The sequence below is a fragment of the Hemiscyllium ocellatum genome, chromosome 9 (genome assembly GCF_020745735.1).
Source record: "Hemiscyllium ocellatum isolate sHemOce1 chromosome 9, sHemOce1.pat.X.cur, whole genome shotgun sequence".
In the NCBI taxonomy this organism is placed as follows: domain Eukaryota; kingdom Metazoa; phylum Chordata; class Chondrichthyes; order Orectolobiformes; family Hemiscylliidae; genus Hemiscyllium; species Hemiscyllium ocellatum.
This window is the reverse complement of record NC_083409.1, coordinates 105,278,776-105,304,604: the sequence shown is the minus strand read 5'-3', so window position 1 is coordinate 105,304,604 and position 25,829 is coordinate 105,278,776. Positions and strand designations below refer to the sequence as shown.

Genomic DNA, 25,829 nt, shown 5'->3' with positions numbered 1-25,829 from the left:
TTATTGCTATTAAATCTTCCTTGCACCTTTACCAGTGTCTCTATATCCTTTGTATAATATGGAGACCAGAACTATTCACATTACTCTAAGTTTAGCTGAATCAAGGTTGTGTAGGCTGGGTTTTCATTGTATTTGATTGGTTCCAAGGTAGGTAGAGATTTGCAGAGGCAATAACTGGGATAAGCTACATACAAGATTTGTGGGTGGCACAGTGGTTAGCACTGCTGCCTCACAGCGCCAGAGACCTGGGTTCAACTCTTGACTCAGGTGACTGACTGTGTGGAGTTTGCACATTCTCCCCGTGTCTGTGTGGGTTTCCTCCAGGTGCTCCGCTTTCCTCCCACAGTCCAAAGATGTGCAGGTCAGGTGAATTGGCCATGCTAAATTGCCTGTAGTGTTAGGTAAAGGGGTAAATGTAGGGGAATGGGTGGGTTGCGCTTTGGTGGGTCGGTGTGGACTTGTTGGGCCGAAGGGCCTGTTTCCACACTAATCTAATCAAAGATTCAGAGGGGTCCTGGCAGAGAATCTGTGGAGAAAATGTTTCCAGTAGTAGGGGTGGAGGTGGATTCAAAATGGGGGACATAGTCACAGAATAAAAGGGAATGTCTTTGAAAGAGTTTAAAGAGAAAGCTGATACATTTTTTCTAAAATGTCAAGAGAGATATAAGCAGCTGGAAGAAAAGAGGATTTGAACCTTGGGCAGATTAGCTGTGATTTTATAGAATGTCAGGACAGACTTGATGGGCTGAGTGGTCTACTTCTGTTCTTATTTCTCCATGGGAAATTTCTATAGTGGGTTTTCCCCACATTCAATCTTTTCTCTGGAGTCCTTGTGCAGTAATGTTTTGACTCATGGGAGTGGCTGAGTTCATAATCTAACTTCATCTTCTTTGGTGACACCAATTGCTTAAGCCGGGTCTCAAACTCTTAAGAAAAAGCTGACCACAAAGCAGGTGGACAGGGTGAAGAAAAAGGCATTTGGTATGTTTGCCTTTGTTAGTCAGTGCATTGGGTGGACATATTGGGAGGTCATGTTGCAGCTGAACAGGACATTGGTTAGGCCACTTTTGGAATACCACATGAAATTCTGGTCTTCCTGCTACAAGAAGGATGTTGTGAAACTTCAAATGGCTCAGAGGAATTTACAAGGATGTTGCCAGGGTTGGAGGATTTGAGCTATAGGGAGAGGCAGAATAGGCTGGGACTGTTTTCCCTGGAGCGTCGGAGGCTGAAGGATGACCTTGTAGAGATTTATAAAATCATGAGGGGCATGGATCGAGTAGATAGTCAAGGTCTTTTCCCCAGGATAGGGGAATCCAAAACTAGAGGGTACAGGTTCAAGGTGAGAGAGGGAAGATTAAGAAGGGACCTAAGGGGCAATTTTGTCACACAGAGGGTGGTGCATGTATGGAATGAGCTATGAGAGAAGGTGGTGGAGGCGGGTACAATTACAATATTTAAAAGGCATCTGGATGTGTATATGAATAGGAAGGGCTTAGAGTAATATGGGTCAAGTGCTGGCAAAGGGGCTAGATTAATGTAGACTATCTGGTCAGCATGGATGAGTTGGACCAAAAGGTCGGTTTCCATGTTGAACATCGCTATACCTGAATGTACTACAAAGTTAATTATTTCTTTAGTCCTTGGGTTTGCTAAATTCTGCAGAAAAATGGCATATACCCCAAGTTATACTGAAAACATTGATTAGAATTTTCTGCCAATTGGACACAAGTGATGCACTCAAAGGGGCATTCTCAAATTACATGTTGTAAAATTAGTTAGTTTTATATTTCCACTGCTAAAGCAGAAAGATAACAGTGATTCTTTGACATGGGGGACATTTGTTCAGAATCTAGGTCACTGTAACCCACACAGAGGGACTGTGCCAAATTACTGTGCCAAGTGTGGCGCAGAGAGATGGCAAATAAACTTTTAAAGCAGGAAAGCATATCTCGCCTCAAAATCTCCTGTACTGTCACTCATCAAAGATCATGTTTATTGACTAAGCTTTGATACCTGCAAAAGAAAAAATAAATACGTTTTCCTTCGCTAACATGAATCCAAACCAATCTGATGGAAAACTGATTGGTCAAAGGACAGGGCACACGTGGTCACATGCAGTGACCATTTGTTATAAAGGGGTAGACGGAGAGACACCAGCTGCATTTGAGATTTATTATGATGAGGGGAATTATTTTTGCACTGGCCTTTGCTCTTGTGGGTAAGTTTTCAATGCCTCAGTCAACAGGCTATGAAAGAGATTGCAGAGAAGATTTTCTGGAATGGTAAGAATGTGGGTTGTCAGTTTCGAGGACAAAATAGAGCCACCAGAATTATGGGAGGATTGAAGCGTATGAAATTATGAAGGGCTTTGGTCGAGTAATTCAGGAGAAATGTTTCCCTCATTGGGAGGCTTGGTAAATTGAGAAAGCAGATTTTACAGAATTGACAAAATAACAAGAGAGGAGGTAAGGGATTTTTCTTACAGTGAGATAATAGAATGTGGTTCACATTTGGAACTTCAGTTGTAATGTTTAAAAAGAAATCAAACAAGAATTAGGAAAGGGATATAATTGTAGAGCTTCAGGGACAGAGTAGGGCATTGGAATTAATTCTTTCTAAGTGTCGGTAAGGCACGATGGGCTTAATGGCCCTTTGTATGGAGTATCAGATTTAAAACAGAGATAAAGAGAAATTACGCCAAAACGGGTGGCACAATGACTCAATGGTTAACACTGCTGTTTCACAGCACAAGGGTCCCGGGTTCAATTCGAGCCTCAGGCAACTGTCATTGTGCAATTTGTACATTCTCCACGTGTCGGTGTGGGTTTCCTCTGTGTGGTCTGGTTTCTTCTGACAGTGTGGGTTAGGTGAATTGGCTGTGCTAAATTGCCCATAGTATTCAGGGATGTGTAGGCTAGGTGCATTAGTCATGGAAATGTAAAGCAATAGGGTAGGGGAATGGGTCTGGGTGGAGTACTCTTCAGAGGATCAGTGTGGACCTGTAGGGCCTAATGGCCTGTTTCCATCCTGTAGGGATTCTATGATTTAAAGGATCGCAATTTTGTTGAATTCACAACTCCAGAGTGCAGTGGCTGCTGGGACACTGAACAAATTTAAGGAGAAAATAGGCAGATTTTTAATTAGTAACAGGCTGAAGAGTTATGGAGAGTGGGCAGGAAAGTGAGGCCGAGATTAGAACAGCCACAATTGTGTCAAGTGGTGGAGCAGGCTCATGTGGATGAATTACTGACACCTGCCCCAGTTCTTATGTTCTTATATCCTCATGTACTGTAAATGTCTATGATCCACTGAACATATTCAGTTTAACTACTTATGAGAATTATTCAAACAGAAAAAAAATTGAAAAGTACTTCAGGAATAATCGACTTTTTCTGACTTGCCTCTCTTTATTTTCCCACAGGGAGTCAACATCATGGTAAGGATATATTTTTCTTCTGGATTTCAAACGGCTGAAGATTTTTGGGGGTTGTTGCTGACATTGCCCATTCTTAAACTGTCACTAACTTCCTTTACTCACAGATCCTTCTTTCAGTCAAAGCAAGACGTACGTTTACCAGTACGAAGGGATTGTTCTGACAGGGCTACCTGAACATGGCCTGGCTAAGGGAGGCCTGAAGATAACCAGCAAAGTGCAAATTAATTCAGTTGGACTAAAGAGCCATATTCTGAAGGTAAGGAGCATTTGGATAATAGAAGAACAATTAGCTAACATAAAGAACATTCAGAATGTCGTAACATACTGGGTGACGCGGTGGCACAGTGGTTAGCACCAGAGACCCGGGTTCAATTCCCACCTCAGGTGACTGACTATGTGGAGTTTGCACATTCTCCCCGTGTCTGTGTAGGTTTCCTCCGGGTGTTCTGGTTTCCTCCCATAGTCCAAAAATGTGCAGGTTAGGTGAATTGGCCATGCTAAATTGCCCCTAGTGTTAACAGAATGGGGTAAATGTAGGGGAATGGGTCTGGGTAGGTTGCACTTTGGCGGGTCAGTGTGGACTTGTTGGGCCTGTTTCCACACTGTAAGTAATCTAATCTAGTTACAAGGTATTGGCCAAGGGGGAATTGCGATTAGTTAGCATAGATCTGATGGGATGATGGACCTCTTCTGTGCTGTATGACTCTATGAGTTAATTTGTGCCAAAATAAAAGAATAGATTTTCTAATTATACACTGCTGTTGAGAATCATCAGTTTCCAAACACCTCCCACTACGTGATTCTGTACAGTGGATTTCCACTTGGACCAATTAACATGAGAGTGGGGCAAGGGAGCACAGTGAATCCTAGTAACTTAGACGAGGTTTAACAGTCATTGGTGTAAGGGTGGGGGAAGCAAGAAAAAACAGCTTAACACTCAGTTAAGCAAATTTCTCAGAAACCAGCCTTTCTTGCCCATCCTGTATAAGGCGAGGGTCGAACTGCCTTCTTCAACCCCTACAGTCCATGTGGTGTAGGAATGAAAATTCGATTGAATAAAAGTAAACTGGAATTCAGGAGCGCAGGTCTGAATCCAAATCCTAAATTCTAATTTAACAATTTTGCTTCAGTCAACCCTATCATTCGGTAAGAGGATTAAGGGAGACAGAGGGCCTGGGAAGAGAATCCAAAGTTTCTCCTTTTACAGTTCTAAAATTCAAAACGTTAGCACACTTTTATCTTTTGCCTACAGTATATTCTCAGAATGTTCTGATCTTACTTTAGCTTTCGACGACGAGGTTTCTTTTTATCATCATTGTATTCTATCTCTATGTAAGTAATATTGAATTGTAACCATCCTTAACAGTTGCCAAATTTTGCCAAAACGAAGATGCCATTTTTAACTTGTCCCACGGGCTTAGACTGACTGAGTAACAAAGAAAGAAAATTTACAGCCCAGGAACAGGCCCTTCGGCCCTCCAAGCCTGAGCCAATCCAAATGTACTGTCGGTCAATTCCTAAGCATCTGTATCCCTCTGCTCCCCACCTACTCATGCATCTGTCCAGACACACCTTAGATGAATCTACCGTGCCTGCCTCTACCACCTCTGCTAGCAATGCATTCCAAACGCCCACCACCCTTATCCACTCAGTGGGAAACAAACATTTGTTATTCCCTTTAATTTTATTTGTAGTCACTCATGGGAGTCACTGGCTGACCAGCATTTATTGCTCATCCCGAGTTGTCCTTGAGAAGATGGTGGTGAATGGCTTGCTGGGCCATTTCATAGGGAGGTTCAGAGTCAGCCATATTGCTGTGGGTCTGGAGTCACATGTCAGACCACACCAGGTAAGGATGGTAGATTTCCATCCCTGAAAGACATTAGTGAAACAGATGGGTGTTCCCCCCAACAATGGTTTCATGGTCATCAGTAGACTCTAATTCCAGATATTTTTTATTAAATTCAAATTCCACTTTCTGCTGTGGCAGGATTTGAACCTGGGTCTCCAGAACATTAGCTGGGTTTTTGGATTAATAATCCAGCATAACACCACTAGGCCATTGCTTCCCTTCTTACTGTGTACATGTAAATGAGGCATTCTGGATGAGTGATGCTGGAAGAGCACAGCAATTCAGGCAGCATCCAACGAGCAGCGAAATCGATGTCTCGGACAAAAGCCCTTCATCAAGAATTATTCCTGATGAAGGGCTTTTGCCCGAAACATCGATTTCGCTGCTCGTTGGATGCTGCCTGAACTGCTGTGCTCTTTCAGCACTACTCATCCAGAATCTGGTTTCCAGCATCTGCAGTCATTGTTTTTACCACGTAAATTAGGCAGTTGCTATAGCAATTCACAAAGATAGTGTTAAGCCTGAAAAGTATGTTTAAAATCTTGTGACATCTTCTCAGCTATTTTGTATCATCATTGGATTTGTAAATTTCCTTGATAAATCAGCATAAATGCATTTTAATGGATCATAAATTCCAACACCATCAAAAAACACCTTTTAATCCAACAATAACACTTTGAAAGAATGCACCAATTGATTCACTCCCCCTGCTCTGCACCCATTGCCCAGCTTTTTGCTTTCCATTTTAAGTTTATAATTGAACTCATATCTATCACCATTTCAGGCAGTGCATGCCAGATTACAGTAACCTGCTGTGTAAAAATAAGATCATTCCACCCCACCACAACGCAACAAGGTTCTTTTCCCAGTTTTCGTAAATCTGCTCTCAAGAAGTGACATCAGATCAAAATGTCAACACTGCTTTCTCTCCACAGATGCTGCCTGACCTGTTGAGTGCTTCCAGCAATTTCAGTTTTTATATCTTATAACTGTGGCTTGTTGTTGCTGACTTTTCCACCTGTTAGAATTCTCACCTTAACCTTCCCTGACCTGAGGAGAACAATGCTGGCTCCTCCAGTACCTCAATACAATTCTTGGTATCATTTACTGATGTCCATGATGTTTCTGTCACAAATTCTTTTAGGGAAGGAAATCTGCTGTCCTTATCTGGTCCAGACCCACAGCAACAGGTTGACTGTTAATTACCCTCTGCACAATTAGGGATGGGCAGAATTTTGTTAAAGCAAATCTTAGCTGGACTTATACACTTAATGGTAAGGTCCTAGGGAGTGTTGCTGAACAAAAGGCGTTGGAGTTCAGGTTCATAGCTCCTTGAAACTTGAGTCACAGGTAGATAAGATAGTGAAGAAGGTGTTTGGTATGCTTTCCTTTGTTGGTCAGAGTATTGAGTACAGGAGTTTGAAGGTCGTGTTGCAGCTGTACAGGACATTGGTTAGGCAGTTCTGGTCTCCTTCCTAGCAGAAAGATGTTGTGAAACTTGGAAGGGTTCAGAAAAGATTTGTAAGGGTGTTGCCAGAGTTGCAGGATTTGAGCTATTGGGAGAAGTTGCATAGGCTGGGGCTTATGGAGGCTGAGGGGTGACCTTATATTGGTTTATTAAATCATGAGGGACATGGATAGGGTAAATAGATGAGTTCTATTCCCAGGGGTGGGGAACTAGAGTGCTTAGGTTTAAGGTGAGAGGGGAAAGATATAAAAGAGATGTAAGGGGCAACATTTTCACACAGAGTGTGGTACGTGTATGGAATGAGCTGCCAGAGGAAATGGTGGAGGCTGGTACAATTGCAACATTTAAGAGGCATTTGGATGGGTATATGAATAGGAAGGGTTTGGAGTGATATGGGCCGGGTGCTGGCAGGTGGGACTAGATTGGGTTGAGATATCTGGTCAGCATGGACGGGTTGGACCGAAGGGTCTGTTTCCGTGTTGTACATCTCTATGACTTTGTGGCTTTATGTCTAAATGCTGGTGTAACCATTGATGGCCACATACCATGAACAAATAAAACAAAGCATTTCAATCCCCTTTGTTCTCCTCAATATACTTTACATCCTTCCTAAAGAGCAATGCCAAAGATAGCCCACAGTGTCCTCACTGAAGGATGGGCAGAGATTTTTAGAATTTAGTTTTTTTCTGTTATTTCTATGCTTCAATTGTGCAAAGAAATGAATTGTATCATCTGTGCATTTTCATAGCTGTTGGTTGTAATAAGGCTGTAGAGTACAAGTTGAGTAGAATACCCTGTTTCTGTGCTGTGTATCTGTGTCTCTATGACTATGAATGGATCTGCCTCCAATTGCAGTAAATTTTGAAACAAAATGTTCCTGTTTGTTGTCTATAGGTCACAGGAAACAGCCAGAAATCATAGTGTAGTGGGCATGGTACCCAAGTCTCAACAGAAACCCTGAACCAGTGCAAGATCCATCACTAACATTCACAAAGAGATTAAATGTTTGTTCAAGGCTGCCTCCTGGAAAACCCAATAATGACCAAAGTCACCAAGATATTTCAGGCATTCTTTCCAGAACCTGCCAAAGTCTGTCCTTTTTGCATCCCCTCCAAAAACCCCACTACCAAAGTATGGATCAAGAACCAATTTCTCTCCTTGTCTGATGATAAAATTTTCTCTTGGTAGAAATTTCCAACACAATTGCTGTAACAGCAGTACTGCTGGCTGCAGGTCTCACAATACAACTGTGACCAGAGGTATTGAACCATAACTAAAACTGCCTGTGATACACAGTCATGCCCCATGGCAATCCAATTGATAATAATCCAAAATAACCCAAATCCTTAAAAACGTAGGTAAATGGTCCCTGATCCAACCCTCCAACTTTGCACCGCACTCTTTACCTGTCCATCTTCCTTCCCACCTATTCACTCCACCCTCTCCTCCGACATCATCCCCCCCACCTGCATCTACCTATCGCCTTCCCAGCTACCTTCCCCCCAGCCCCGCACTCCCCCCTCCTATTTAATTTTCAAATATCTTACCCCCACCAACACTCCCCCCAACATTCCTGATGAAGGGCTTATGCCCAAAATATTGTTTCTCTTGATCCTTTGATGCAGCCCGAACTGCTGTACATTTCCAGCGCTATACTTTTCGACAATGGTCCCTGATAGTGACTTTTTGCTCTTCCACCCTTCAGCTGATTTCACCTCAAATTGAAGAGTACAGCGGGGTTTGGCCGAATGCTCGATTTATCCCAGCACGGAAGCTGACTCGGAGGTTGGCCGCACAATTGAGCAAACCGATACTGTTTGAATACAGCCATGGACGCGTTGGAAATATATATGCCCAGCCAGAGCTATCTGAAAACATCCTCAACATCTACAGGGGTATTCTCAACATGCTTCAGATCAGCATTAAAAAGTCACAGAACATCTATGAGCTGCAGGAGGTACATTGATTTTCTCAAAGTGATGTTCATTCTCCAGGTGTTCAGACTGGTACAGTCAGTATTTAATGCCCATCCCAAGAAAAGTTGGAAACAAACCATCATGAGCTGCTGCAGACCATGTGGTGAATTTGCTTTCACAACAACATTCGGTTACAAATTCTAGAATTTTGACCCAGTTCTCAAGAAAGAAACACCAAAATATATCCAAGTCAGGATGGATGCAGAACTGGAAAAGTAACCCAGTGTTCCATGTATCTTCTGCCTTTGTCCTGCTAAGTGGGGCAGCCAAGAAGGTGGTGTTGGTGTTGAGGAAGCCTTGGTGATTTGCTGCATTGCATCCAGTAGTTAGGTAAAGTCGGAGTAATCCTAGATGGGCTTGGGCTGCTCTCTCTCATTAGGGAGAGATGATTTGTGGTGAGTTTAAATTGAGGGTCACCTCACCTCAGGTGAGGGGGCAAGGTCAAGGAGATAGGTCCTTCATTGTAACCTGAGCCAGTACAGAAACTGAAGCCAAACAGAGCTGTCCAGCTAACTGAGCTAACTAGCCTCTACTAGTTAGTGCACCCTGTAGCCTCATTGCATCAGGGCTATGAAGGTATGAGTGAGTGCTGGGTTACCAATCAAGCAGAGTGCTTTATCCCTGCTTGCCTGAGTGTCACTGGAACTGCACTCCTTTTGGCATTTTGAGGTGTTCCATTTATTGCTAACTTAAGCCTTGTCAATGGTGCAAAGGTTTCTGGTGGTCAGAAGATGATTTATTCCCTCTATATATAACATCCAGCCTTGGAGCATCTCTGGTTACCATTGAGAAGATAGTGCTGAGGTTGGACATCGAAGGTGGTGAAGTTAATTATCAGACAGAGGTTCCAGGATTTGGACCCAGTGACAGTGAAGGGAATAATTCCAAATCCAGATAAGGTATAGGGGGAGGAGAGTTTGAAGATGTCCCTCTGTTGTCTTCATCCTTCAGCCAGTTATGGAATGGGTAACGTTGACCATATTAATTCCGTGTTGTACTGTACATGTACTGATCCAGTCTGCACTTGTGTCTAGAGTGGTGTAGAAGGCATCTGCCATGCAAGCTATGCAATTCAGGAGAACAAGAAAAGTGGAGTAGTCACGATCACAAAATCGAAGGACCTGAATAACTGTCAGGAGAAAATCTCAGAGACCAAGGGTTCTGCTTATGCTCAGCTATGTGAGACCTGCCAACAGGTAAGTGCATAAATTACATTTCTACTCAAAAATGAAATAATAAACAGAAATGTTGAGGATCGATCTCATAAATTGATAGTTGTGGGTTCAAGGTTTAAGATGAGAGGAGAAAGATTTAAGAGGACCTAAGGGGCAATTTCTTTCACACAGAGGGTGGTACGTGTATGGAATGAACTTCCAGTGAAAGTGATGGAGGCTGTACAATTATTTAAAAGGCATCTGGATGGGTATATGAATAAGGAAGGGTTTGGAGGGATATGGGACAACTGCTGGCAAATGGGATTAGGTTAATTTAGGATATCTGTTGGCCATGGATGAATTGGGCCAAAGGGTCTGTTTTCTCTATGACTCTGTCCCACTCCAATGACCTGAGTACATAGTCCAGGCTGACACACACGTGCCAGTACTGAGGGAATGCTGCACTGCAAGGGATGCAATCTTTGAATGAGATATTAAACCAAGGCACCCCATGGCAAATCAGGGCAGACTAATACACTTCATGGTAAGGTCCTGGGGAATTTTGCTTAACAAAGAGGCCTCAGAGTGCAGGTTCATAGTTCCTTGAAAGTGGAGTCACAGGTAGACAGAATAATGAAGAAGGTGTTTTGTATGCTTGCCTTTGTTGGTCAGAGCATTGGGTAAAGGAGTGAGGAAGTCATGTTGCATCTTTACAGGGAAATGGTTGAGCCACTATTGGAATACTACATGCAATTCTCCTATCGGAAAGATGTTGTGAAACTTGAAAGGTTTCAGAAAAGATTTACAAGGATGTTGCCAGGGATGGACAGTTCGAACTATAGGGAGAGGGTGAACAGGCTGGGGCTGTTTTCCCTGGAGCGTCGGAAGCTGAGGGGTGACATCATAGAGGTTTATAAAATGATGATGGGCATGGATAGGGTAAATAGATAAGGTATTTTTCCTCGGATGGGAAAGTCCAAAACTAAATGGCATAGGTTTAAGATGAAAGGGAAAAGATTTAAAAGGGACCTAAGGGACAATGTTTTCACTCAGCTGGTGGTGCATGTGTGGAATGAGCTGCCAAAGGAAGCGATACAATTACAACATTTAACAGGAATCTGGATGGGTATATGAATAGGAAGTGTTTAGAAGGATATAGGTCAAGTAATGGTAAATGGTACGAGATTAATTTTGAATATCCAGTTAGCATGGATGACTTGGATCAAAGGGTCTGTTTCCATATGGTATATCTCTATAACTCAATGACTCTCTGCCCATTCGGCCCACTGAGTCTTCACTAACCCTCCAAAAGGCGTCCCACACAGACCTAGCCCCCACCCTATCCCAATAACCCTGTGTCCTATCCAATACTTATCGCTCAATTAATTAACTTCACAAATGTCTGAACAATTGCTGATTGTGGGATCTTGCTGTGCTCTGATTGGAAAATTGCATTTTGCTCAATGACTATATTTTGAGTGTCAAATGGTTGGGACAACATCTCAAGGATGCTGAACAAATGCAAGCGTGTTATCCTCCTTCTCAATTCAACAGCAATTGTAGTTTCCCTCTAAAGCATCTGAAAGTACTCCTCAATGAAAAGCAAAGAGCTCTCCCAAAGTCTTGAAAAATGTATCCCTTGCAGAAGAGATGAAAAACTCATGATCAGATCATTTGGCTAATTTTCTTCTGTGGGAGAATGTTTCCCCACCTTGCGACTTTGATTTAATGTCAAGATAATGCATGGACCTTAAAGTACGGGTGGCCTAAAATTGTGAAAAATTGAATAAATATGTAAACTATTCAAAGCAGTACCTTAAAATCCATTTTCCCAAATTGTAGAATTATTCTTGTGCCTCAGTCTCACTTTCTTGTGGCAGTCTTTAGCTTGTAAATTCAAGATCAGCATCTTATGACTGTATTCTGATTCAATATGTCCCCCTAAGGGTAACACGGTGGCTCAGTGGTCAGCACTGCTACCTCACAGTGCCAGGGATCTGTGCTCGATTGCAGTCTAGGGTGACTATTGTACATTCTTCCCATGTCTGTGTGGGTTTCCTCTGGATGCTCCAGTTTCCTCCCACAGTCCGATGATGTGCAGGTTAGGTGGACTGGCTATGCTAAATTGCCCATAGTGTTCAGGGATGCACCAAATTATGTGAATTGGCTGTGGGGAAATAATGTTCAGGGATGTGTGGTTAAGTGCATTAGTCAGGGTTAAATGTAGAATAATGGGGAGTGGGTTTGGATGGGATACTCTTCGGAGGGTCGATATTGGGCTGAAGGGCCTGTTTCCACATTGTAGGGATTCTATGATAGAAATGCAGGACTATGGAGACAGGGCTGGATCTTCAAAGGGTGGATGTGGACTTGATGGGCTGAATGCCCTGCTTCCACACTCTAGAGATTCTATGATGTTCTCTTAACCAACAATGGTCTCATGTGTCATCAGCATTGATTCTTATTGGTGGAAAGTAATATGCTAAGTACTTCACACCTCTATATAATATTTGTTTGTCATGCTTAAATCATTTCACCAAACCAACTTTCCCATTAAGCTGTCACTTTCATATTCCCTTCACCCTCTGACAACAGCAAAGGAATTAATTCATTCCAGTACAGTTGTCCATGGAGGTCATTCTAATTCTGCTCAATAGCATCAAACAAGTGACAGGAAATCGCTAGCCCGTGTTTTCCTTCCCAATTTTTATTTATGTTGAAGTCAATGTAAGAATTCTTCAGATCGCCACACAAAGTCTATCATGACTCAAAGCTAAGAGAATGCAGGTTTTTTTTTCAACGATTGCCCTATAAACTTCAAATTGACTTAGACTTACTAAGACAATGAGATAAATGACACCTAAGATTAGAAGGAAACATGGTGGCGTGTGGAATCGCAAACAAATCTTTGCGACCAGGTTTTGGAATGTTCAGCAGAGGATGGAACGAGGGAGCTACTATTGAGGATTGACAAGAAGGAGGCTGGAAGAACACAGCAAGCCAGCCAGCTTCAGGAGTGCAAAAGTCAACATCTCGTTTGTATCTCTTCTTCAGGACACGGGGTGGATGTAAGGGGAACTACAGATAAAGTCGAGGGTGGGGGGGAGAGGAATTCAGGGTGGTGAGGTAGGGATAAGTGAACACAGGTAGAGGGTACAACCTGGAGCAGAGGATTGCAACATTCACTAAAAGGGATAAGGTGTATCATGGTCTGATCAAAGTGTTCAAATGATAAAGGGAATTGGCAGGCTAACCCTTCTTCATGTTAAGGAAATCCCTCCAGGGTCAGGGTCTAAGGATTTCAATAAAGCTTAAGGAAGATTGCAAATCCAAGAAAGATATATTCACACAAGGAGTTGAAAGAAGGTATAAAAGTATGTGGAGAAGAAATGAATTGGAAGGAACTGGATCCGTCTGCTGTAATATGCGAAAAAAAGTTAATAAGCCAAATGGTAAATCCGCATTCTTAAAAACTCTTGGTCCTAACTTGGACCAGTGTGTGCATCCTTTATCTAAATCATACGAGCAGGAAGATGTTATTAAGAATCAAGCCTGCTCTGCCATTTTGGTAAAATCCTGGTAGATTTACAATTAACTCCACATTTCTGTTCTTGCCTGTCACCTAACATACTTTTGGTTCATTGATTTCCGTTAAGTGTAAATTTAAAATCAACCTTTGCAAAGGATCAACTTCTATTTGCAGATGAAATATCCAAAAGTTCTATCATTCATTGTGTGTATAAATGTTTCTTAACTGCACTACTTAAAGGTCTGGCTCTAAATCATCAAATTACACTCCCTCGTCCTAGACTCCCCAGTCTGTGGAAACCTATCAATCTTATCCATCCCCTTCAATCTTTTGAACCTTTCAGTCACATCACCCCTTAAACTTTCTATGTTCTAGAGACTATAGCCAAGATTACACAATCCTGCCTTGTGATTTAACCCTTGACGTTCAGGGATCATTCTGGTAATCAATGCTGCCGTTCTCATATCTGAAACCTACTATTGCTCATGATACTCCCAGTCACCTACCCTCTTGTACTCTATTACTCCAAATATAAAAGCTAGAATTTCATGAGCATTTTTAGTTATTTTCTGGAATTACTCATCACATTTTAAGGATCAATGTACCTGGACCCCCAACACTCTCTGGACCTCCAGTACTTTTAAGTTTTCACCAGTTGTAAAGTACCTTGATCTGTCTTTGAAGGTCCAATGTGGGTTACCTCCTATTTGTCTACATTAAAACCTACCTATCCTACAAACAGTAGCAGTAATATGGAAGCTACGAGAATTTATTTTTCCCATTGGTGAGAGGTTTTTAGACAGTGCCTGATAAATTTTCATGTTCACCATTTCAGATGGTACTGTTAGTCTTTCATGGGATGTAGGCAAGGCTGGCAAGGCCTGCATTTATTGGCAACCATGGAGTCCAGACAGTGTGGAAGCAGCCCATTTGGCCCATCAAGTCCACACCGAGCCTCTGAACTGAATCCCAACCAGACCCACCCCATCTCTGTAACTCTGCATTCCATGTTGGCTAATCCATTTAACCTACACATCCATAGGCTCTATGGGCAATTTACTCTGGTTCCTATTTCTTATCATCTTATGGTCTAGTAAGCCAGAGTCTCAAGCTAGAGACGCCATGGCAGTCAGTGGAATTTAATGTAAATTTATAAAGGTGGCATTGAAGATTACTCTCAGTGATGCTGATGATCATTGACTGTTATCAAAACCCATCTGGTTCATTCCCGCTCTGTAAGGAGGAATTTCTGTCTTTCTTATCTGGTCTGACCTCCATGAGAGTCCAGACTTTGAGCATTGTATTGATTGGCTCTTTACAGCCATCTGAAATAGTTGTCACTTTGTTCAAGAGCAATTAGGAATTGTGGTACATGGTTCAGTGGTTAGCACTGCTACATCAGAGCACCAGAGACCTGGGTTCGATTCCACCCTCGGGCGACTGTCTGTGTGGAGTTTGCACATACTCCCCGTGTCTGCGTGAGTTTCCTCCAGGTGCTCCGGTTTCCTCCCACAATCCAAAGATGTGCAGGTTAGGTGGATTAAGCCTGCTTCACCATTCAATAAGATCACGGCTGATCCAACATTCCTCATGTCCGCCTGCCTGCCCTTTCCCTGTCACCCTTAATTCCCTGACTGGTCAAGTATCTATCTCTCTCAGCCTTAAATAGATACAAGAACTATGCCTCCACAGCTCTCTGTGACAAGGAATTCCTAAGGCACTCAACCACCTGTGAAAATAACATCCTCTTATCTTAGCCTTAAATTAGCCTGATTTGGGGATGCCGGTGTTGGACTGGGGTATACAAAGTTAAGAATTACACAACACCAGGTTACAATCCAGCAGGTTTAATTGGAAGCACTGGCTTTCGGAGTGCCGCTCCTTCATCAGGTGGTTGAAGGAGCAGCATTCTGTAAGCTAGTGCTTCCAAATAAACCTGTTGGACAATAATCTGGTGTTGTGTGATTTTTAACTTAAATCAGCACGCCTTTATTCCGAGATGGCGCCTCCTGGTCCTAAACGCGCACATAACGGCAAACATTTCCCTCATCACTGGCCCTGTCAAACCTCTTAAGAATCCCATATGTATCAATGAGACCACCTCTCATTTTCCTAAACTCTAGTGAGTTCCAACCTGAGTTGGTAACGATTTGCCACGGCAGATTCACCGCTGATGATTAGCCACTGCCGGTTCTCCACCAACGTTTCTCCACTGGGGTTATTTGACCTCTGGAGATTATTCGGCACCAGAAATGTATATATTGTTTTCCCTCCCGCCTGTTCTTTCATACTACATATTGATTAAAAAAGAGGTAAAATAAATATTATTTTATTGGTATATATATAAAAATGAGTTACAAATTTAACCAGAAAAAGGAAATATATTTTTAAAATCTTTATAATGGCAGTAAAATCTTACATTAATATTAAACAATGAAATTTTAGTTCATTTGATAGTAATGCGCCATTCCTCTAAGATATTCCAAACAATCTCTTTCACCATATTCGAGAACAATATTTTGTATTCTATCATCTGCGTCTCCCATCATTCCTTTATCATCGAATTATTTTCCTCATGCTGCTTGTCGTCGGTAAAGATGCTCGGACTGACTGAGGAACATCAGCTACACATTCGTTAATGAGGACGCTATAAGAATGTTCACATCACCAAAACTTAATACTTGTATCACTCTTGGAATGTTTATCAAAAACATATATAAAACCATCGTGGTAAAATTTCTTATTTCCACGTTTACTAATAATTTCTGTTTCCATTTTGAAGACATGAGGGTAAATGGAAAAAAAAACACAAGCTTAAAAAACACTCACCTGTAACGAAAATAAGTTGTTACTGAAACAACGCAAACACTACCTTAACCAATATAACGGCAATTTTATATAGTTTAGATATGCTTGTTCTCTAACATTTTAAACTTATTTGCGGTGACGAATCATCTTCAGTGGTCAAAGGGCAGTGGCTAATCGTTACCCGTGAATCTGCTGTGGCGAATGGTTCCATCCCACTCAACCTAGTCCTGTCATGCTAATATTTTTTTTTAATTCGTCTGGTCAGGCCAGTGTTTATTGTCTATCCCTAATTGCCCAAAGGGCAGTTAAGAGGCAACCACATTGTTGTGGGTCTGGAATCACATGTAGGCCAAACCAGGTAAGGGTGGCAGTTTCCTTCCCTAAATGACAGATGGACTTTTCCTGACAATCAAAAAGGGATTCTTGCTCATCATTAGACTCTTCGTTCCAGTTTTTTTTTAATTAAAAACAAATTCCACCATCTGCCATAGTTGGATTGGAAGCTGGATCCCCAGAACTGAGTCTCTGCATAAAAGTCCAGTGATAATACCACTAGGCCCTCCCCTCCTCCATCAATGTCTCCTCTCAATCAATTCTCACAACCAACGTTCATTGCAAATTTGAATTACATGAAAATGGGTTTGAATTCTAAAACAGGCTATTAAGACACCTGACTAGGTAACTGCCTGATGAAAATATACCCCAGTTAAGGAGACTACAATAGGATGAGGATGGAGTTGGCTAAAGTAGACTGGAAGCAAAGACTTTATGGTGGGACGGTTTACAAACTGTGGAGTACTTGCAAAACAATATTGTCAAAGTGCTCAGCAAAAGTATATGCTAGTGAAAAAGAAGGGCTGTAGGAAAAGGGATGATGTCTAAGGAAGTAAGGGAGACTATCAAATTGAAAGAGAAGGCATATAAAGTGACCAAAAACAGCATGAAACTAGAAGATTGAGAAAACTTTAAAGGTCAACAGAAAGCCACAGGAAAAGAAAACTAGACAGAAAAGTAAGACAGATTATGAGAATAAACTAGCTAAGAATATAAAGACAGATAGCAAAACTTTATATAAATATATAAAATGAACAAGTGTGAAGAAGGTAAGCATTGGTCCTTTAGAGGATGAAAAGGGATTCAGGTGTGGGACATGAGGAAATGGTTGAAGCATTGAACAGGTATTTTGTGTTGGAGGACACTAATAACATGCCAGTAATTGACAAGGTGAGGAACTAGAAACTATCATTATCATGGAAGAGGTAGTGTTGAGCAAGCTAATGGAACTAAAGGTAGACATGTCTTTTGGCTTTGGGTACGAAAAGAGATACTGAGAGAAATAGCAAATGCACTTGTGGTAATTTTATGGGCTCTGGGGCAGTTCCAGTAGATTGGAAAACAGCAAATGTGATGCCACTGTTTAGAAAAGGAGGTACACAAAGGGTAGGGATTTCTAGGCCAGTTAGCTTAACTTCTGTAGTGGAGAAAATCCTTGAATCTATTATCAAGAAAGAAATAGCAAAATATCCAGATAGAAATTGCCCTATTGGGTAGAGGCAGCATAAGTTAATGAAAGGAAAGTCATCCTTAACTTATCTACTAGAATTCTGTGAAGACATTATAAACACAGTGGACAACAGAGACCCAATAGATGTGGTGTATCTAGAATTTCAAAAGGCTTTTAACAAGGTGCCACACAAAGGGCTGCTGCTTAAGATAAAGATGCATGGCATTCCGGACAATGTATTAGCATGGATAGAGGATTAGTTAACCAACAGGAACCAAACAGTGAGAATAAATGAGTGCTTTTCTGATTGGTGATCAGTGACTAGAGGTGTGCCTCAGGGATCAGTATTGGGACTGCAATTATTCACAATTCACATAGATGATTTGGATTTAGGGACCATGTATAGTGTGTCAATTGTTTGCAGATGACACTAAGATGAGTAGTAGAGCAAAGTGTGCAGAGGACTGTGAAACTTTGTTAAGGGATGTGGATGGTTTAAGTGAGTGACAAAGGTCTGGCAGATGGAGTAAAATGTTAATAAATGTGAAGTCATCCATTCTGGTAGGAATAACAGTAAAAAGGATCATTACTGAAATGGTGAAAAATTGCAGCATGCTGCTGTGCAGAGGGACCTGGGTGTTCTTATGCATGAGTAAAAAATGAGGTCTGCAGATGCTGGAGATCACAGCTGAAAATGTGTTGCTGGTTAAAGCACAGCAGGTTAGGCAGCATCTCAGGAATAGGGAATTCGACGTTTCGAGCATAAGCCCTTCATCAGGAATGAGAGAGAGTAGCCAAGCAGGCTAAGATAAAAGGTAGGGAGGAGGGACTTGGGGGAGGGGCGATGGAGGTGGGATAGGTGGAAGGAGGTCAAGGTGAGGGTGATAGGCCGGAGTGGGGTGGGGGCGGAGAGGTCAGGAAGAGGATTGCAGGTTAGGAGGGCGGTGCCGAGTTGAGGGAACCGACTGAGACAAGGTGGGGGGAGGGGAAATGAGGAAACTGGAGAAATCTGAATTCATACCTTGTGGTTGGAGGGTTCCCAGGCGGAAGATGAGGTGCTCCTCCTCCAGCCGTCGTGTTGTTATGTTCTGCCGGTGGAGGAGTCCAAGGACCTGCATGTCCTCGGTGGAGTGGGAGGGAGAGTTAAAGTGTTGAGCCACGGGGTGGTTGGGTTGGTTGGTCCGGGCGGACCAGAGATGTTCTCTGAAGCGTTCCGCAAGTAAGCGGCCTGTCTCCCCAATATAGAGGAGGCCACATCGGGTGCAGCGGATGCAATAGATGATGTGTGTGGAGGTACAGGTGAACTTGTGGTGGATATGGAAGGATCCCTTGAGGCCTTGGAGGGAAGTGAGTGTGAAGGTGTGGGCGCAAGTTTTACATTTCCTGCGGTCACCTTCCCCTGCAACCGCAGGAAATGTAAAACTTGCGCCCACACCTCCACACTCACTTCCCTCCAAGGCCCCAAGGGATTCTTCCATATCTGCCACAAGTTCACCTGTACCTCCACACACATCATCTATTGCATCCGCTGCACCCGATGTGGCCTCCTCTATATTGGGGAGACAGGCTGCTTACTTGCGGAACGCTTCAGAGAACACCTCTGGTCCGCTCGGACCAACCAACCCAACCACCCCGTGGCTCAACACTTTAACTCTCCCTCCCACTCCACCGAGGACATGCAGGTCCTTGGACTCCTCCACCGGCAGAACATAACAACACGACGGCTGGAGGAGGAGCGCCTCATCTTCCGCCTGGGAACCCTCCAACCACAAGGTATGAATTCAGATTTCTCCAGTTTCCTCATTTCCCCTCCCCCCACCTTGTCTCAGTCGGTTCCCTCAACTCGGCACCGCCCTCCTAACCTGCAATCTCCTTACTGACCTCTCCACCCCCACCCCACTCCGGCCTATCACCTTCACCTTGACCTCCTTCCACCTATCCCACCTCCATCGCCCCTCCCCCTAGTCCCTCCTCCCTACCTTTTATCTTAGCCTGTTTGGCTACTCTCTCTCATTCCTGATGAAGGGCTTATGCTCGAAACGTCGAATTCCCTATTCCTGAGATGCTGCCTAACCTGCTGTGCTTTAACCAGCAACACATTTTCAGCTGTTCTTATGCATGAATCAGAGAAGGTTAGTTTGCAGGTATAGCAGGTAATTAAGAAGGGAAATGGAATTTTGTCCTTCATTGCTAAAGGGATTGCATTTAAAAGCAGGGAGGTTGTGTTGCAGCTGTGTAGGGTACTGGTGAGACCACACCTGGAGTACTGTGTGCAGTTTTGGTCTCCTTACTTGAGAAAGGATGTACTGGCACTAGAGGCGGTGCAGAGGGGGTTCACTAGGTTGATTCCAGGGTTGAGGGGGTTGGCTTATGAGGAGAGATTGAGTAGACTGGGATTATATTTATTGGAATTTAGAAGAATGGGGGGGATCTCATGGAAACATAAAATTATGAAGGGAATAGATAAGATAGAAATAGAGAGGTTGTTTCCACTAACAGGTGAAACTAGGACAAGGGGACATAGCCTCAAGCTTAGGGGAAGCAGATTTAGGACTGAATTGAGAAAGAAATTCTTCGCCCAGAGGGCTGTACATCTGTGGAATTCCCTGCCCAAGGAAGTAGCTGGGGTTTCCTCAGTAAATGTTTTTAAAGCTAAGATAGATTGATTTTTGAACAGTGAGATCATTAAAGGTTATGGTGTGAGGGTGAGTAGGTGGAGCTGAGGCAACGGAAAGATCAGCCGTGATCTTATTGGATGGTGAACCAGGCTCGATGGGCCAGATGGCCTACTCCTGCTCCTAGTTTTTATGTTAACCTTATGCAAATGCAAAGAAATTTCAGAAAAGGCAGCTATAAACAGATATTCTCTTGTTGTATTATAATCTAGAAAGGCAGGAGCCTGCGGAGTGTCTCCACCTACACCTACGCCATAAAAGGTACCGAAGACGGAGCGGTGATAATAGAAGTTGTAAGTAAAGAGACACATCAGTTCACACCGTTTAATGAACTTGATGGTGCTGCCAGCACAGAATCAAGGTAATTCCTCTTCTTGCATCTACAAATGTCTGAGCCAAGTTCTGAACTTTGAAAGTGTACAATTGGTACTGAAATGCAAAATGCTGAAGATCACAGCAGCTTAGGCAGCATCCATGGAGACAGAGCAAGCTAACGTTTCAAGTCTAGATGACCCTTCGTCATAATGTGGCTGAATGACCACTATGACTCCTAAGAATTTTCTTGATAGTAGCTGGTGTTTGGAGGGGCGTTTGCTTTTCAGCCATTCTGCAGAAAGCAATAACAAATTACTGTAGCATTTTACCCATAAGTATGGACTAACCAGATTGAAGTCCATAGCTCAACCCTCAGAAACAAAGACGGGTGCAATGGCAGTCAGATTAGGGATGTTATACATTCAAATTATGAAGAAATTTGATAGAATAATTAAGGATTAGCTTCCTAATAACAGTCAGCAGATCTGATGTTTAATTATTGTGCAGTTTTCTTTCACTTTGGATATTGATATACACTACTGTGGTTATTTCTGACTTTGATGAATTTTGCAAAATGGCGGTCTCAAATCAGCTACTCTCTAGGGTTTAATTTCTATTGATGTTCAGGATAAATCACGCAATCTCTCCATGCCTCAGCCACAAAACACAGGGAGTCCTAAAGCACATGAGAGTGTTTCAACAATGTCTCCTTATTGTCCAAGTCCTGATTAGATTACATACAGTGTGGAAACAGGCCCTTCAGCCCAACAAGTCCATACCCCTAACCTAACACTACAGGCAACTTAGCATGGCCAACTCACCTGACCCGCACATCTTTGTGACGGTGGGAGGAAACCGGAACACCCGGAGGAAACCCACGCAGACACAAGGAGAACATGCAAACTCCACACAGTCAGTCACCTGAGGTGGGAATTGAACCCGCGTCTCTGGAGATGTGAGGCAGTAGTGCTAACCACTGTACCACCATCCTGCTTATGTTGAGCCTTCTGTTTCTACATACCTTGGCGATGTTAGGTTTGACAATGGGTATTTCCCATTATTAACAGCAGGGTGCACTCTGACCTTTAGGGACAGCTTTATTGCGATAATCCCACAACTTTGCCTCGTTTATCAATGAGTTCCATCAATCATGACAGACGATTGAAATTGGCTGTTCTCAGTACCTGCTTGGCTGCACGGTAGCTCAATGTTTCTCTTTAAATTGACATTCTGCTAATCACTTATTTCTGGTTTTGGAAACAGGCAGCATCTTGTCTTGCTGGAGAGCAAAAATCAGTCACCACCCACATCAACCGAGCACCTGGAGAAGCGGGGCTCTCTGAAATATCAGTTTTCCAATGAACTGCAGCAGTTACCAGTACAGCTTCTCAAGCCTTCCACTAACAATACCAGTAAGGTACATCTGACCAAATCTCTTGGATAAATATAGGACACTGGCACTTTAGTCACCAGTAAGATTAAAATAGTATGTGCGATGGCAGAATCCAAGCATTTACTCACCCCACACATAATACTTGTGGCTATCAAAGTGGTCAAGTTGCAGTTGAAGAGTACAAATTTCCCAGAGTTGAAATGTCTAATACTAGGGGGCATGCATTTAAAGTGAGAAGGGGAACATTCAAAGGAGATGGATGGGGCTAGTTTTTCGCCCAGAGTCTGGAATGTACTGCTGGGCTGGTAGTGGAGGTAGATATGATAGGAGGGTTTAAGGGACTTTTAGATAAGCACAGGAATAAACAAGTAATGAAGGGATATGGACCAATGCAGGCGGAAGGGATTTGTTTAATTTAATGTCATGTTCTGCACAAACCGTGAGCCGAAGGGGACATTGCTGTGCTGTACAGGTCTGTGTTCTATATTCTGATCAACTTCATTGATGAATAAATACCAAAAGACAGTGAGGAAATTAGGAAATCTGCAGTTACCCGTAGATAGTCAATCTCAGTTGATGGCTCCAACTGAGTTGGATCTGATCTGACAGGGACCAACCCTCTTCCAGCAAGACTTTTTTTTATGTCGATAGTCTCACACCCAATATATAGATGAAGGCCTTTAGACACCGTTTATCCTTTGGCTGTACTGAGGGCAAGATGAGATTCACCATGACCATATTGACTAGCGGAGCAAAGTGAAGAGGTTAAATTGTCTACTTCTGCTCCTTGTTCCTAATTCTTACGTTCCACTCCCTTTGATTGATCTACGTGCATGATCTATCCCAGATTATCTACTGATTTAACATGTGATCAATTTCTGAATGGTTCAAATAAAGCTAGACTCAGCCCAGGGTACCATGTAGCCTTTTTCTTACAATTGCCCTGCAATCGTTTAACCTTACAGTGTCCAGTGCTTTTGCTTATTTCAGAGTTAAAGTACTGCACTGGTAATTATATAATCATCAATGAGTCTTGAGTTATCACCGGAGATTCATAGAGATCTTCAGGACAGAAAAAGGCCCTTCAACTCATTGTGTCCCTACTGATCAAAAACAACCACTAATCTCATTACCTAGCATTAGTCTATAGCCTTGTATGCCTTGGCATCATGCTATGAGGGTTTCTACCTCTACCATCCTTAATGAATTCCAGATTCCCACCACCCTCTGGGTGAAAAACACTTTTCCTCACACCTCCTTTAAATCTTCTGCTCTTCATATCATTTCATAGATCGTTGAAGAAAACACAACTCTCATGGCTAAATATTTGAGCCAACTTTCACTCAGCTTGCATGTCAATGGAGTGTAAACTCATCCATGCTGGGTTTGTTGTAACAGATTGTTGAAGCACTGGAAAACTTGGCCCAGATTAACCGAGAGAGAGCTCATCCTGATGCCCCGCAGAGGTTCCTGCAACTCATTCAGCTCCTACGTTCCGCAAGCTTGGGAAGCCTTCAAAGTATTTGGGGCAAGAGCACATCCAAACCCCACCAGAGGTAAGTATGGAGAGGCAAGAGAGACTAGGTTTGGGTTCCAAAAGCAGTTTCAGCCTCCAGGCCCAATTTGGCTTCATCCATACACCCTCACTAGTTCGGATGGAGGAACACTCCTTGTCTGATGAAGGGCTTATGCCTGAAACGTCGATTCTCCTGCTCCTCGGATGCTGTACTTTTCCAGTACCACGCTCTTGACTGCCTCCTGGCTCAGCCATGGTTGGGAAGAAATAGACCAAGGGAGGTGGGGCGCGTTTATCTCAGAATGGGGGCAAAGTGAGTCATGCTTGCTGAGTGCTTGTGGAGGGGGGCTAATGAGGGATAATCATGAGGGAATGTGGGAGGGGCAGTAGTTCGAGATGGTGGATGGTAAGTGGTGGAGAGGGAGGGTGGGTGTCAATCATAGCTGGAGATGGGTGGTTGTGGGGAGCGATACTGAGGGAGCTGAAAATGTGTTGCTGGAAAAGCGCAACAGGTCAGGCAGCATCCAAGGAACAGGAAATTCGACGTTTTGGGCATAAGCCCTTCATCAGGAATCCTGATGAAGGGCTTATGCTCGAAACGTCGAATCTCCTGTTCCTTGGATGCTGCCTGACCTGCTGCGCTTTTCCAGCAACACATTTTCAGCTCTGATCTCCAGCATCTGCAGACCTCACTTTCTCCTCGAGCGATACTGAGGGAGTATGGAGACGTGGAAGTGGAGGTTGGTAGTGACGGCTGATAGTGAGGGATGGTAAAGGTGCAGTAATGAGAAATGTTGGAGGCAGGGTAATGAGGAGGGATGATAGTGAGGGGCATGAATGGGTGAGTGACAGGGTGTGAAGGGTTGGTAGTGAGGGTGTATGATGGAGTGGTGGCAGAGCAGGTATGGGGGTGTTAGTGGAGCAGGTATATGGAGTGTTAGTGAAAGGTATATAAAAGTGTGGTTGATTGGATGAATGAACTGGAAATTTTAAAGTTGAGATTGATAAATTTTGTTGGGCAAGGATATGAGAGCATATGGGGCAGGTGAATGAAGTTCTGATCCAGATTAATCCTGATCTCTGACTGAGAGATCATGGGCTGAATGGCCTGCTCTGTTCTTGTGTTTTCAATGTTTGACTTTACTTGTTGTGAACACAGGCGCTGGATTTTGGACACCTTACCAACTGTTGCGACCCCGGACTCAATTCAGTTTATCCAAACGAGGATTGAGCAGGGAGACCTCTCGCAGTTTGAAGCAACCCAGGCTCTGATATTTGTGCTGCACTCCATCAAAGCCGACTGCCATGGTGTAGATAATGCTACGGTATGACCTAGTTTCTCCAGTCATGTGATGATGTGCTTCGTGATATAAGGGGACTTAGTTAAAGGAGACTGCATGCAATTTATCGTCCATAATTGTTAACGTACCAGTCTGCCCTTTATATCGCCCTCATCCTGGGCTCAGGCTGTTTCACAGCCAAATGACCAGTTCAGACACCAATTCATGGTGGGTACATACTCACTGACAAACACTGATTAAAGGATTCCAGCAGAATATTGCACTCAGAGAAGAACAATCAGCCAGACACAATCATTTAGGCATTATTGGGTTATACATTAATTCTGGTGAATCATAAGTTGGTATCCCCTTCAGTAGCGTGGGGTTTCAAAGGTGCAACCTACCTACAATATTATATGTTTTCTACTGAACTTTTGTTATTGGCAGTTATTAGACAGATCACATTTACAACTGTTATGCCTTCCCAGAGTAGTGTGGTAAAAAGAATTCACAGTTTTATCAAAGTATCCAGTTGACCTGCCTGAAAGACTCAACGTTAGAAACTATTGATCAGGCACTGTACTTAACAGTAATTAATACTGTTCACAAATAAATGGATTCCAACTACAGGTTAACAATTATGAACTGTTGACATTTATGTCTCCTACTCTTCTAAATTCCTCCTACACAAATGTTAAGATTGATTAAAAACATTTTTTTTTAATTGGAAAGAGACCGGGGGAGGTGCTCAATGGTGCCAGTTCTCAGGATTCGATGTGAGGGCCCTTCTGTTTCTCCAAGTCTCCCAGTTCTCTCATCACTTAAGCTTCTCTCCCACATCCTTGCTTCCAGCCAACAGTTCCATGCCCACCCCAACCCCCACCCCTTTTGATGGGATCTAACTCTGTTATTCAAAATGC

The 25,829-nt window shown here is 43.0% G+C and overlaps 1 protein-coding gene across 1 annotated transcript in view; it reads left to right on the top strand.

Moving 5' to 3' along the window:
- The first annotated feature begins 2,181 nt into the window (after window positions 1-2,181).
- LOC132818557 (vitellogenin-like) overlaps window positions 2,182-25,829 on the top strand; it is a 102,136-nt gene continuing 78,488 nt past the window's right edge. The window contains 8 exon segments of the mRNA XM_060829615.1: window positions 2,182-2,248; window positions 3,544-3,695; window positions 8,465-8,716; window positions 9,770-9,931; window positions 20,618-20,766; window positions 21,984-22,137; window positions 23,512-23,669; window positions 24,789-24,954. Of these exon segments, the coding sequence (XP_060685598.1) occupies window positions 2,182-2,248; window positions 3,544-3,695; window positions 8,465-8,716; window positions 9,770-9,931; window positions 20,618-20,766; window positions 21,984-22,137; window positions 23,512-23,669; window positions 24,789-24,954 (1,260 nt within the window).